At 37.4% G+C, this 15754-nt stretch overlaps 1 protein-coding gene across 1 annotated transcript in view; it reads left to right on the top strand.

Moving 5' to 3' along the window:
- KCTD9 (potassium channel tetramerization domain containing 9) overlaps positions 1–15754 on the top strand; it is a 58833-nt gene that overhangs the window by 23008 nt on the left and 20071 nt on the right. The window contains 3 exon segments of the mRNA XM_032635546.1: positions 3731–3798; positions 3887–3982; positions 4700–4849. Coding sequence (XP_032491437.1) covers positions 3731–3798; positions 3887–3982; positions 4700–4849 — 314 coding nt within the window.

The following is a 15754-nucleotide window of genomic DNA, read 5'->3' as shown; positions in this document are numbered from 1 at the left end:
TTAGAAAAGACCTTTCAATATTTCTTGTAGGGATAGATTTAGTATTGCTCTATTCCTTTAGTTTTTGCTTGTCTGAGAAATTCTTTCTCTCTCCTATTCTAAGTGTTGATCTAGCTGGGTAGAGTATCCTAGGTTGCAGATTTTTCCCTTTAAGTACTTTGAATATATCTTGCAGCTCCTTTGTGGCCTGCAACATTTCTGTAAAGAAATCAGCTGATAGCCTTATGGGGGTTCCCTTGTAATTAGCCCTTTGTTTTTTCTCTTGCTGCCTTTAGAATCCTCTCTTTAACTTTTACCATTTTAATTATAGTATATCTTGGTATAGATCTGTTTGGGTTCATCTTGTACTTCCTGTACTTGTATATCTGTTTCCTTCTTTAAGTTTGGGATGTTTTCAGCCATAATTTCTTCACATACATTTTCAATCCCCTTTTCTCTTTCTTCTTCTGGGATGCCTGTTATGTGTAGATTGGTACACTTTACATTATCCCATAGGTCTTTTAAATTGCTTTCAATTTTTTTTTTTCCATTTGGCTTTCTGTCTGCTGTTCTGACTGGGGGATTTCCATTGTTCCGTCTTCCAGATCACTTATTTATTCTTCTGCATTATTCAACCTGTTATTCATTGCCTTTAGTTCAGCTTTCATCTCGGCAAATGAGTTTTCTCATTTTCCTTGGCTCCTCTTTACACTTTCTAGTTCCTTTTACAGTAATCTACATTTGTATTGATAGCCTTTCTTAGTTCCTTCAATATTTTCATTATCTTTTTTTTGAACTCAATGTCTATTAGACTGAGTGGATCTGTTTCATTGTTTGTTCTTTCTGGGGAATTCTCTTTTCTGGGTGTAGTTCCTCTGCTTCTTCATTTTACTTATATTTCTCTTACTCTATGAGTTTACGACAAACAATTATCTACTGCGGTCTTGGAGGGCTATTAGCATGTGGAAGTGTCCCTGTGTAGCTTGTGTGGGTTTAAAATTTTTGGTGCAGGGTCTGTTTTCTGGATGTATACCTGCCACCTCTTTCCTCAGTGTGTGCTGGCCATTATCCCCTTGATAGGGGGTGTGACTGACGTTGTAGTGACCGAAGGCTACACTGGATGTTGAGTGGGGCCTCCTCTTTGCTCTGTGGTTGTCATAGCCCTCTCAGTGGCAGGGTCTGCTCCCTAGTTATTGCAGTAGAAGCCCCCAGATCCATTTCTGAGCTGTGGTGTGAGGTAGTTGGGATTGGAGTATGCCCAGGGAGAGGAGCCCCTGAGTATTGCTCCTCCAGAGCTCTCCACCAGGGAGTGCATTCTGTGCTGTCATCCGTCACCCATTGTGTGGGCTCACAAACTACACTGTTGTTGGCACTGTGCTCGGTCTCACCTCAACCGTGAGAATGCAGGCAATAAGCTCTGGTGTCCCTCAGGCGCTGTGTTCACAAAGTTACCAGCGTGGGTCTGCTGGCAATGATCCACTGAAGTGAGGTAGCAGGACCACAGTAGTCACACACCTGAAGCTGCTGTTGGAGCCTATTGAAGCAGCACAGACTCCAGCCCAGCCTCTGCGTGCATGCACCCACAAACCACATAGCCGCTAAGGCCAGGCTGGTCCCAGCCACTTGGTGTGTCCACTTGGGTGTCCTGCAGGCCCTGAGTATACAAAGCCAGTGGCTGTGGGGTAGATCTGCGCAGCAGTGGGCAGAGGGCTCAGATTTCAGCCCCGCCTCTGCATGTGGGCAGCCCGCTGGCATGCTCCCAGAGCTCCTACAGGTAGCGGTGAGTCAGCTGAAAGTGTGTGGAGAAAGACTGCTACAGGCCTGTCCCCCGCTTCCATGCTTCTTAACAAAAGGGCTTTGCTTCTATGGTGGGCCTGGGCTTCTTCTACATACACCCCTGGTTGCAGCCCATACCATGCTCCAGCCCCTTCAGGCTTTCTCTGAGCAGCCAACCCTGGTTCTCTCCTTGGGTCTGTCCTCTGAAACCCAAGTTTCAGAACTGAGGTCCCGCCCGCACCAGCGGTTGCACATCTCAGGCTGGGGAGCACAGGGCAGTGACCCGGACCATCTGTGCAGGTCTCTCTCTGATCTGCCTGCCATAAACTGTCTGCTGCGCTTTGCTTTGAGCCTCTAAAGCTCCATTTCTGTCCTGGCTGACCTCCCCACCTGTGAAGAGGCTTTCCAGGTTGCGGGAAACTTTCCTCTTTCACAACTCCCTCCCAGATATGCAAGTTCCATCCCAATGCCTTTTTTTAAAAATTCTTGTACTACCTGGTTATGAGGAGATCTTTCATGCGATTTTGGGTGTTTGAGATATTCTGCCAGCATTCAGAGGGTATTCTGTGAGAATTGTTCCAGATGTAGATGTATATTTGACGTATTTGTGGGAGGAGGTGAGCTCCACATCCTTCTATTCTGCCATCTTGTGTGAGCGCCCTGGAAATCCTTTATTTAAAATTGATTTTCCTATAAGAAAGGTTTCTGAATTACACTGCTGACTTTGGTTTTGAAGCTCTCTTACATTTATACACTTCTGTAATATTCTGATTCAGTAACTAAAAGATCTCTGACAAACCGATTCAGATCTGCTTCATTCACAAACTCAAGGGGCTTCCCTGCTGGCACAGTGGTTAGGAATCCGCCTGCCAATTCAGGGGACACAGGTTCGAGCCCTGGTCCAGGAAGATCCCACATGCCGCAGAGCATCGAAGCCCATGCACCACAAGTGTGAGCCTGCACTCTACAGCCTGCAAACCACAACTACTGAAGCCCGTGTGCCTAGAGCCTGTGCTCCACAACAAGAGAAGCCACCGCAATGAGAAGCCCATGCACCACAACAAAGAGTAACCCTCGCTCGTAGCAACTAGAGAAAGCCCGCACGCAGCAACAAAAATCCATCACAGCCAAAAATAAATATATTAATTAAATAAATTTATCTTAAAAAACCATGGTACTGTGACTGTGTTAAGTATATTAAAAAATAATAATAATAAGTCAATGAAGGCCTTCCCTGGTAGAGCAGTGGTTAAGAATCTGCCTGCCAATGCAGGGGACACGGGTTTGGGCCCTGGTCCAGGAAGATCCCACATGCCATGGAGCAACTAAGTCTGTACGCCGCAACTACTGAGCCTGTACTCTAGAGCCCACGAGCCACAACTGCTGAGCCCATGTGTCACAACTGCTGAGCATGCTTAGAGCCCATGCTCCACAACAAGAGACACCACTGCAACGAGAAGCCAGCACATCGCAACAAAGAGTAGTCCCTGCTTGCCGCAACTAGAGGAAGCCTGCACGCAGCAACAAAAACCCAATGCAGCCAAAAATAAATATTTTTTTAAAAGTCAATGAAATGTTAAGATTAGGTGAACTAATCATTTATTATTGGGCTTACAAATCACTATGTCAGTTATTTTAGGAATGTATGATGTTAGGATTTTTTTGTCTGTGGCCTATTTAATTTTCAGAAATAATTTTGTAATATGGAAAGCTTTCATTCTAATTCACGAGTCTTCTTTCTTTTCCTGTATGTAAACTATTTAGAAAAACTTTGTTTACAAATATTTTTAAATATTCTATATATACATATGTATGTTCTAAACATTAGTTATTTTTCTTCTATATTGATGGATAGCCTACTTGTATTTCACTTCTGTTATGAGAATTTAACTTTATAGATTTTTTTTATAAATGATTCTATAAATATTAAAATGAATAGCATTCTATAAAAGTCAGATTGTTTTTATTATGATAGGTGTGTTAGAAGAAGCAAGATTTTTTGGTATTGACTCATTGATTGAACACCTAGAAGTGGCAATAAAGGTAAGGCTCTTTTTACATTAGCCAAGTATTACATGTATTGTAGCTATCTCCCAAAATGCTCCACTGATCTGTCAATATGCTTTTCAAGAATTCTCAACCACCAGAAGATCATTCACCAATATCTCGAAAGGAATTTGTGCGATTTCTGCTAGCCACTCCAACCAAATCAGAATTGCGTTGCCAGGTAATTAAAGCAGACTTTACGTGCGTTATTCGTGTAGGCAAATCTGTGAGTAAAGTTTTAAATTCTTCTGGGAATCTTTCTCTTGCCTTGTTTTCTTTTTTCATGAAAGATATATTTTACTTATGGGTCATAGCATTGATTTAGTCCCAAAATGGTTAGACAGAAAAAGAGATGTAATAATCTTTTTTATTGTCTAATTATGCCTCATGCAGCAGTTTTTGAGTAATGCATAGGAATTGCAGCAATAAAAATAAAAAGTCAATTGTACAGTTGTTATGTATGGTTAATCAGTGGAAGATACTTTTACTTTTATGTATTATAGCACTAATCATTTTAAAAACCACAATACTCACTTTAAAAAAATAAAACAATCTTGAATTATTGAATTAATAAAATAATTTAAGTACAGTCAGGTTTAATAAAAAAATAATACTTATCAACGGGTATGTGGCCAGCAGAGATCTCTCTTTAGAAACTTCTGAACATAAATGAGGCATTGCCAGGATGCATTTTAATGTTATATGTAAGTTGAGTTCCTTTAAGAACCTGTTAAGGACACTAATTTTATGTATCTCAGTTCCATTTGATCATGTTTTGTAACGAACTCCAAATGACGGAACTGCCAATTACTTCTAAAACACATGGTGGTTAGCTATTGTAATTGAATATACAACAGATGGTTTAAATATTGTGACAGTTTGTGTTTTTTAATTTTAGGGTTTAAACTTCAGTGGTGCTGATCTTTCTCGTTTGGACCTTCGATACATTAACTTCAAAATGGCCAATTTAAGCCGCTGCAATCTTGCCCACGCTAATCTCTGCTGTGCAAATCTTGAACGAGCTGATCTCTCTGGATCAGTGCTTGACGTAAGAATCATTTTTGGTTACAAAAGAAAATTAAATTTTTAGTCTGTTGAACGCTCAGAGCAGAAATTATATCTGTCCCTTACTGGAGCTTTTACTAGCAAACAGATAATTTACTAAGTTGATGATAAAACTGAAGGTTCTGAAAGTGAAATGGGTTGGTTTTGCAACTTTGGTATCCTTTATTAAACATAGGTCTGAAAAGTATAGCAACTAATAAGAAATGAAATCTTGAAATTAGATCCTGATCTCCTCAACACTCTATTTATTAGGACTTCTATTTTCAATGGATTAATAGGGTAAAGCTGGAAAGTATCTTTGCATTTTTCTATTCAGGTTCATTTCTGGAATAGGAAAATGTTATTGCTCCAGGGGATATGTGGCAGTTATTTTTAAATAAACATGGTATACAGCAATCTGTATAAGTTAGCATCTCAGTGGCTCTCTACCTCTATTCATATGTGTTTACATATATGGATGTGTATATATGTGTGTGTGTACATATGTATATGCATGTATTTGTGTAGCATTTACCTGTGTTAATTTGAGATTAGAGGATATATGTAAAACCAGCCGTGAAATCTAATTTCTAAGAACTTTCAGTTCCTTAATATCAAGGACCATGTCTGTGTGCCTTTTGAGTTAATAACACCTAACATAGTACCTTGCCTTTAGTAGTCACTGAATAAATGTTTATTGAATTTTATAATGTTGGTTTTGTTCCTTAGCTGCAGTGTATTTTTCCATGAAACTTGGATCTAATAACAGAATATGCCAACACATTTCCTTGTTCCATCTTATGATGAAGGATCAAATAAATAGCAAAATAAGCAAAACACTAACAGTACAAAGGAAAATTCTGAAGGACCTAATTTTTAAATAGTGAAATGCTGAGAGGCAGCTTTGTTGGTTTCTGTTAAGGAATGAAAAAAAAAAAAGATAAGACAGATTGGATCATTGAATACAAATGGTTTTGAGTTCTATTTAATTATAGCATTACTGTGAGCCTGAACCATAATTTTCTTATCTTTAAATGCTTGTTCTACCCACATTGTATAATTGATGTGAAGGCCAATATGTATATATAATATACATGTGTATATATTATATATATGTATAATTTTTTTATTGATGTGTAGTTGATTTACAATGTCATGTTAGTTTCAGGTGTACAGCACAGTGATTCAGTTACATATATGTGTGTGTGTGTGTGTACATATATACATATATATACAGTCTTTTTCAGATTCTCTTCCCTTATAGGTTATTACAAAATACTGAGTATAATTCCCTGTGCTATACAGTAGGTCCTCGTTGGTTATCTATTTTACATATAGTAATATGTATATGTTAATCCCAACCTCCTAATTTATCCCTCTTCCCATCCCCTTTTCCCCCATTTGGTAACCACACATTTTTTTCCTATGTCTGTGAGTCTCCTCCTGTTTTGGAAATAAGTTCATTTGTATCTTTCTGGTTTTTTATATTCCACATATAAGCAATATCATATATTTATCTTTCTCTGTCTGGCTTACTTAGTATGATAATCTCTAGGTCCACCTATATTGCTGCAAATGGAATTATTTCATTCTTTTTTCATGGCTGAATAATATTCCATGGTGTATATATATACCACATCTTCTTTATCCATTAATCTGTCCATGGACATTTAGTTTGCTTCCATGTCTTGGCTGTTGTAAATAGTGCTGCAGTTAGCATTGGGGTGCATGTGTCTTTTCAAATTACGGTTTTCTCCGGATACGTGCCCAGGAGTGGGATTGCTGGATGATATGGTAGCTCTCTTTTTAGTTTTTTTTTAGTTTTTTAACTCCATACTGTTCTCCATAGTTGCTTTACCAATTTCCATTCCCACCAACAGTGTAGGAGGGTTCCTTTTCCTAACCCCTCTCCAACATTATTTGTAGACTTTTCGATAACAGCCATTCTGACCAGTGTGAGGTGATACCTCATTGTAGTTTTGATTTGCATTTCTCTAATAATTAGCAGTGTTGAGCATCTTTTCATGTGCTTTTTGGCCATCTGTATGTCTTCTTTGGAGAAATGTCTGTTTAGATCTTTTGCCCATTTTTTGATTGTGTTGGTTGTTTTTTTGATATTGAGCCACAAGAGCTGTTTGTATATTTTGGAGATTAATCCCTTGTCAGTTGCATCATTTGCAAGTTTTCTCCCATTCTGTAGATTGTCTTTTTGTTTTGTTTATGGCTTCCTTTGCTGTGTAAAAGCTTTTAAGTTTAATTAGTTCCCATTTGTTCATTTTTGTTTTTATTTTCATTATTCTAGGAGACAAATCTAAAAAGATACTGCTGCAATTTATGTCAGAGAGTGTTCTGCCTATGTTTTCTGCTAGGTTTTATAGTATCCGGTACTACATTTAGGTCTTTAATCCATTTTGAGTTTTTTGTTTGTTTTTGTTTTTTCTTTTTTTGGCCACACCATGTGGCCTGAGGGATCTTAGTTCCCAGACCAGGGATCAAACCCATGCCCCCTGCAATGGAAGCATGGAGTCTTAACCACTGGGTACCCAGGGAAGTCTTGAGTTTATTTTTGTGTATGGTGTTAGAGAATGTTCTAATATCATTCTGTTACATCTAGCTTTCCCAATTTCCCAGCACCACATGGTAAAGAGGCTGTCTTCTCCACTGTATATTCTTGCACCTTTCTCATAGATTAATTGACCATAGGTGTGTAGGTTTATTTCTGGGCTTTCTATACTGTTCCACTGATCTATAGTTCTGTTTTTGTGCCAGTACCATCCTGTTTTGGTTACTATAGCTTTGTATTATAGTCTGAAGTCAGGGAGCCTGATTCCTCCATCTCCAGTTTTCTTTCTCAAGATTGCTTTGGCTATTCAGGGTCTTTTGTGTTTCCATACAAATTAAAAAATTTTTTTGTTCTAGTTCTATGAAAAATGGCATTACTGGTAATTTGATAGGGATTGCATTGAATCTGTAGATTGCCTTGGGTAGTCTAGTCATCTTGACAATATTGATTCTTCCAATTCAAGAACACAGTATATCTTTCCATTTGTATCATCTTCGATTTCTTTCATTAGCATCTTATAGTTTTGGGAGTACAGGTCTTTTACCTCCTTAGGTAAATTTATTCCTAGGTATTTTATTCTTTTTGATGCAATGGTAAATGGGATTGTTTCCTTAATTTTTCTTTCTGATCTTTCATTGTTAGTGTGTAGAAATGCAACAGGTTTCTGTGTATTAATTTTCTATCCTGCAACTTAACCAAATTCACTGAAGAGCTCTAGCAGTTTTCTGGTAGCTTCTTTAGGATTTTCTATGTATAGTATCATATCATCTGCAAGCAGTGATAGTTTTACTACTTCTTTTTCAATTTGGTTTTCTTTTTTTTTTTTTTTTTTTTTCTTCTCTGATTCCTGTGGCTAGGATGTCAAAACTATTTTGAATAAAAGTGGTGAGAATGGATATCCTTGTCCTGTTCCTGATCTTAAAGGAAGTGCTTTCAGCTTTTCACCATTGAGTATGATGTTAGCTGTGGGTTTGTCACATATGGGCTTTATTATGTTGAACTCGGTTCCCTCTCTGCCCACTTTCTGGAGAGTTTTTTATCATAAATGGATGTTGATTTTTTTTAAATCTTTTTAACAGACTTTATTGAAACATAATACTAATACAGAAAAACACACAAATTATAAATGTATAAGTCAATAAATGTTCACAAAGTGAGCACATTTATAAAGTCAGCACTAGATCAAGAAACAGACCATTACCCAGAAGCCCTCATGTCCTCCTTCTAATCAAGGGTAACCAATATCCTGACTTCTTATAATACCATAGGTGAGTTCTATGTATCTTTGAAATTTAATAAATGGAATCATTTAGTAAATACTTTTTGTGTGTCTGGCTTCTTTTCCTCAGCATATTTGTGAGGTGAATTCAGTGTAAGCATGTAATTTAAGTTTTTATTTTTGGATTTAATTTATTTTTTTATAGAGCAGGTTCTTATTACTCATCCATTTTATACACATCAGTGTATACATGTCAATCCCAATCTCCCAATTCATCATACCACCACCACCCCCCCCCCGCCACTTTCCCCCCTTGGTGTCCATACATTTGTTCTCTACATCTGTGTCTCAATTTCTATCCTGCAAACTGGTTCATCTGTACCATTTTTCTAGGTTCCACATATATGCGTTAATCTATGATATTTGTTTTTCTCTTTCTGACTTCACTCTGTATGACAGTCTCTAGATCTATCTACATCTCTACAAATGACCCAGTTTCGTTCCTTTTTATGGCTGAGTAATATTCCATTGTATATATGTACCACATCTTCTTTATCCATAACGTCTGTCGATGGGCATTTAGGTTGCTTCCATGACCTGGCTATTGTAAATAGTGCTGCAGTGAACATTGGGGTGCATGTGTCTTTTTGAATTATGGTTTTCTCTGGGTATACACCCAGTAGTGGAATTGCTGGGTCATATGGTAATTCTATTTTTAGTTTTTTAAGGAACTTCCATACTGTTCTCCATGGTGGCTGTATCAATTTAAATTCCCACCAACAGTGCAAGAGGGATCCCTTTTCTCCACTCCATCTCCAGAATTTGTTGTTTGTAGACTTTCTGATGATGCCCATTCTAACTGGTGTGAGGTGATACCTCATTGAAGTTTTGATTTGCATTTCTCTAATGATTAGTGATGTTGAGCAGCTTTTCATGTGCTTCTTGGACATCTGTATGTCTTCTTTGGAGAAATGTCTATTTAGGTCTTCTGCCCATTTTCGGATTGGGTTGTTTATTTCTTTAATATTGAGCTGCATGAGCTTATATATTTTGAAGATTAATCCTTTGTCCTTTGATCCGTTTGCAAATATTTTCTCCCATCCTGAGGGTTGTCTTTTCATCTACTTTATGGTTTGCTTTGCTGTGCAAAAGGCTTTAAGTTTCATTAGGTCCCATTTGTTTATTTTTATTACCATTACTCTAGGAGGTGGATCAAAAAAGATCTTGCTGTGATTTATGTCAAAGAGTGTTATTCCTGTTTTCCTCTAAGAGTTTTATACTGTCCAGTCTTACATTTAGGTCTCTAATCCATTTTGAGTTTATTTTTCTGTATGGTGTTAGGGAGTGTTCTAATTTCATTCTTTTACATGTAGCTGTCCAGTTTTCACAGCACCACTTATTGAAGAGACTGTCTTTTCGCCATTGTATATCCTTGCTTCCTTTGTCATAGATTAGTTGACCATAGGTGCGTGGGTTTATCTCTGGGCTTTCTATCTTGTTCCATTGATCTGTGTTTCTGTTTTTGTGCCAGTACCATATTGTCTTCATTACTGTAGCTTTGTAATATAGTCAGGTAGTCTGATTCCTCCACCTCCATTTTTTTCCCTCAAGACTGCTTTGGCTATTCGGGGTCATTGGTGTCTCCACACAAATTTTAAGATTTTTTGTTTTAGTTCTGTAAAAAATGCCATTGGTAATTTGATAGGAATTGCATTCAATCTGTAGGTTCCTTTGGGTACTATAGTCATTTTGACAGTATTGCCTTCTTCGAATCCAAGAACATGGTATATCTCTCCATTTGTTTGTATATCTTTATTTTCTTTCATCAGTGTCTTATAGTTTTCTGCATACAGGTCTTTTGTCTCTCTAAGTAGGTTTATTCCTAGGTATTTTACTCTTTTTGTTGCAGTGGTAAATGGGAGTGTTTCCTTAATTTCTCTTTCAGATTTTTCATCATGAGTGTATAGGAATGCAAGAGATTTCTGTGCATTAATCTTGTATCCTGCAAATTTACCGAATTCATTGATTAGCTCTAGTAGTTTTCTGGTGGCATATTTAGGATTCTCTGTGTATAGTATCATGTCACCTGCCAACAGTGACAGTTCTTCTTTTCCAATTTGTATTCCTTTTATTTCTTTTTCTTCTCTGATTGCCATGGCTAGGACTTCCAAAACTATGTTGAATAAGAGTGGTGAGAGTGGACATCCTTGTCTTGTTCCTGATCTTAGAGGAAACACTTTCAGTTTTTCACCATTGAGAATAATGTTTGCTGTGGGTTTGTCGTATATGGCCTTTATTATGTTGAGGTAGGTTCCCTCTATGCCCACTCTCTGGAGAGTTTTTATCATAAATGGGTGTTGAATTTTGTCAGAAGGTTTCACTGCATCTATTGACATGATCATATGAATTTTATTCTTCAGTTTGTTAATATGGTGTATCACATTGATTGATTTGCATATATTGAAGAATCCTTGCATCCCTGGGATAAATCCCACTTGATCATGGTGTATGATCCTTTTAATGTTGGATGTATTGTTGGATTCTGTTTGCTAGTATTTTGTTGAGGATTTTTGCATCTATATTCATCAGTAATATTGGTCTGTAATTTTCTTTTTTTTTAGTATCTTCGTCTGGTTTTGGTATCAGGGTGATGGTGGCCTTGTAGAATGAGTTTGGGAGTTTTCCTTCCTCTGCAATTCTTTGGAAGAGTTTGAGAAGGATTGGTGTTAGCTCTTCTCTAAATGTTTGATAGAATTCACCTGTGAAGCATTCTGGTCCTGGACTTTTGTTTGTTGGAAGATTTTTAATCAGTTTCAGTTTCATTACTTGTGATTGGTCTGTTCATACTTTCTATTTCTTCCTGGTTCAGTCTTGGGAGGTTATACCTTTCTAAGAATTTGTCCATTTCTTCCAGATTGTCCATTTTATTGGCATAGATTTGCTTGTGGTTGTCGCTTAGGATGCTTTGTATATCTGTGGTGTCTGTTGTAACTTCTCCTTTTTCATTTCTAATTTTATTGATTTGAGTCCTCTCCCTCTTTTTCTTGATGAGTCTGGCTAATGGTTTATCAATTTTGTTTATCTTCTCAAAGATCCAGCTTTTAGTTTTATTGATCTTTGCTATTGTTTTCTTTGTTTCTGTTTCATTTATTTCTGCTCTGATCTTTGATTTCTTTCCTTCTGCTGACTTTGGGTTTTGCTTGTTCTTCTTTCTCTAATTGCTTCAGCTGTAACGTTAGATTGTTTATTTGAGATTTTTCTTGTTTCTTCAGGTAGGCTTGTATAGCTATAAACTTCCCTCTTAGAAATGCTTTTGCTGCATCCCATAGGTTTTGGATCGTCGTCTTTGCATTGTCATTTGTCTCTACGAATTTTTTTATTTCCTCTTTGATTTCTTCAGTGATCGCTTGGTTATTTAGTAATGTATTGTTTAGCCTCCATGTGTTTGTGTTTTTTATGTTGTCTTGTCTGTAATTGATTTCTAATCTCATAGCGTTGTGGTCAGAAAAGATGCTTGATATGATTTCAATTTTCTTAAATTTACTGAGGCTTGATTTGTGACCTAAGATGTGATCTATCCTGGAGAATGTTCTGTGCACACTTGAGAAGGAAGTGTAATCTGCTGTTTTTGGATGGAATGTCCTATGAACGTCAATTAAATCTGTCTGCTCTATTGTGTCATTTAAAGCTTGTGTTTCCTTATTAATTTTCTGTTTGGATGATTTGTCCATTGGTGTCAATGAGGTGTTAAAAGTCCCCCACTATTATTGTGTCACTATCAATTTCCTCTTTTATAGCTGTTAGCAGTTGCCTTATATATTGACATGTTCCTATGTTGGGTGCATATATATTTATAATTGTTATATCTTCTTGGAATGATCCCTTGATCATTATGTAGTGTCCTTCCTTGTCTCTTGTAACGTTCTTTATTTTAAAGTCTATTTTTATCTGATATGAGTATTGCTACTCCAGCTTTCTTTTCATTTCCATTTATATGGAATATCTTTTTTTCATCCCCTCACTTTCAGTCTGTATGTGTCCCTGGGTCTGAAGTGGTCTCTTGTAGTCAGCATATAGATGGGTCTTGTTTTTGTAACCATTCAGCAAGCCTGTGTCTTTTGGTTGGAGCATTTAATCCTTTCACGTTTAAAGTAATTATATGTATGTTCCTATTACCATTTTGTTAATCGTTTTGGGTTTGTTTTTGTAGTTCCTTTTCTTCTCTTGTGTTTCCCACTTAGAGAAGTTCCTTTAGTATTTGTTGTAGAGCTGGTTTGGTGGTGCTGAATTCTTTTAACTTTTGCTTGTCTGTAAAGCTTTTGATTTCTCCATCGAATCTGAATGAGATCCTTGCTGGGTAGAGTAATCTTGGTTGTAGGTTCTTCCCTTTCATCACTTTAAGTATATCATGCCACTCCCTTCAGGCTTGTAGAGTTTCTGCTGAGAAATCAGCTGTTAACCTTACGGGAGTTCCCTTGTATATTATTTGTCATTTTTCCCTTGCTGCTTTCAATGATTTTACTTTGTCTTTAATTTTTCCCAATTTGATTACTATGTGTCTCGGTGTGTTTCTCCTTGGGTTAGCCTGTATGGGACTCTCTGTGCTTCCTGGACTTGGGTGGCTATTTCCTTTCTCATGTTAGGGAAGTTTTCAACTATAATCTCTTCAAGTATTTTCTATAGTACTTTCTCTCTCTCTTCTCCTTCTGGGACCCGTATAATGCAAATTTTGTTGCGTTTAATGTTGTCCCAGAGGTCTCGTAGGCTATCTTCATTTCTTTTCATTCTTTTTCTTTATTCTGTTCTGCAACAGTGAACTCCACCATTCTGTCTTCCAGGTTGCTTATCTGTTCTTCTGCCTCAGTTATTCTGCTATTGATTCTTTCTAGTGTATTTTTCATTTCCATTACTGTATTGTTCATCTCTGTTTGTTTGTTCTTTAATTCTTCTAGGTCTTTGTTAAACATTTCTTACGTCTTCTCGATCTTTGCCTCCATTATTTTTCTGAGGTCCTGGATCATCTTCACTACCATTATTCTGAATTCTATCTCTTCTTCATTTAGTGGTTTTTCTGGGGTTTTATCTTGTTCCTTCATCTGGTACATAGCCCTCTGCCTTTTCATCTTGTCTGTCTTTCTATGAATGTAGTTTTTGTTCAACAGGCTTGTAGTTCTTCTTCTTTTTTTTTTTTAACACCTTTATTGGAGTATAATTGCTTTACAGTGGTGTGTTAGTTTCTGCTTTATAACAAAGTGAATCAGTTATACATATACATATGTTCCCATATCTCTTCCCTCTTGCATCTTTCTCCCTCCAACCCTCCCTATCCCACCCCTCCAGACAGTCACAAAGCACCAAGCTGATATCCCTGTGCTATGCGGCTGCTTCCCACTAGCTATCTACCTTACGTTTGGTAGTGTATATATGTCCTTGCCTCTCTCTCGCTTGGTCACAGCTCACCCTTCCCACTCCCCATATCCTCAAGTCCGTTCTCCAGTAGGTCTGTGTCTTTATTCCTGTCTTACCCCTAGGTTCTTCATGACATTTTTTTATTGTTAAATTCCATACATGTGTGTTAACATACGGTATTTGTCTTTCTCCTTCTGACTTACTTCACTCTGTATGACAGACTCTAGGTCTATCCACCTCATTACAAATAGGTCAATTTCATTTCTTTTTATGGCTGAGTAATATTCCGTTGTATATATGTGCCACATCTTCTTTATCCATTCATCCGATGATGGGCACTTAGGTTGTTACCATCTCCGGGCTATTGTAAATAGAGCTACAATGAACATTTTGATACATGTCTCTTTTGAATTATGGTTTTCTCAGGGTATATGCCCAGTAGTAGGATTGCTGGCTCATATGGTAGTTCTATTTGTAGTTTTTTAAGGAACCTCCATACTTTTCTCCACAGTGGCTGTATCAATTTACATTCCCACCAGCAGTGCAAGAGTGTTCCCTTTTCTCCACACCCTCTCCAGCATTTATACTTTCTAGATTTTTTGATGATGGCCATTCTGACCAGTGTGAGCTAATATCTCATTGTAGTTTTGATTTGCATTTCTCTAATGATTAATGATGTTGAGCATTCTTTCATGTCTTTGTTGGCAGTCTGTGTATCTTCTTTGGAGAAATGTCTATTTAGGTCCTCTGCCCATTTTTGGATTGGGTTGTTTGTTTTTCTGTTATTCAGCTGCATGAGCTGCTTATAAATTTTGGAGATTAGTCCTTTGTCAGTTGCTTCATTTACAAATATTTGCTCCCATTCTAAGGGTTGTCTTTTGGTCTTGTTTATGGTATTTTTTGCTGTGCAAAAGCTTTGAAGTTTCATTAGGTCCAATTTGTTTCTTTTTTGTTTTTTATTTACATTTCTCTAGGAGGTGGGTCAAATAGGATCTTGCTGTGATTTATGTCACAGAGTGTTCTGCATGTGTTTTCCTCTAAGAGTTGGATAGTTTCTGTCTTACATTTAGGTTCCATTTTGAGCTTATTTTTGTGAATGGTGTTAGGGAGTGATCTAATCTCATACTTTTACATGTACCTGTCCAGTTTTCCCAGCACCACTTATTCAAGAGGCTGTCCTTTCTCCACTGTACATTCCTGCCTCCTTTGTCAAAGATAAGGTGACCATATGTGCGTGGGTTTATCTCTGGGCTTTCTATCCTATTCCATTGATCTATCTTTCTGATTTTGTGCCAGTACCATAGTGTCTTGATTGCTGTAGCTTTGTAGTATAGTCTGAAGTCAGGGAGCCTGATTCCTCCAGCTCTGTTTTTCATTCTCAAGATTGCTTGGGCTGTTCGGGGCCTTTTGTGTTTCCATACAAATTGTGAAATTTATTGTTCTAGTTTTGTGGAAAATGCCAGTGGTAGTTTGATAGGGATTGCATTGAATCTGTAGATTGCTTTGGGTAGTAGAGTCATTTTCACAATGTTGATTCTTCCAATCCAAGATCATGGTATATCTCTCCATCTATTTGTGTCATCTTTAATTTCTTTCATCAGTGTCTTATAATTTTCTGCATACAGGTCTTTTGTCTCCCTAAGTAGTTTTATTCCTAGGTATTTTATTCTTTCTGTTGCAGTGGTAAATGGGAGGGTATCCTTAATTTCTCTTTCAGA

This window comes from Phocoena sinus, chromosome 6, assembly GCF_008692025.1.
Source record: "Phocoena sinus isolate mPhoSin1 chromosome 6, mPhoSin1.pri, whole genome shotgun sequence".
Lineage (NCBI taxonomy): Eukaryota > Metazoa > Chordata > Mammalia > Artiodactyla > Phocoenidae > Phocoena > Phocoena sinus.
This window is presented reverse-complemented; position numbering and strand designations above follow the sequence as displayed.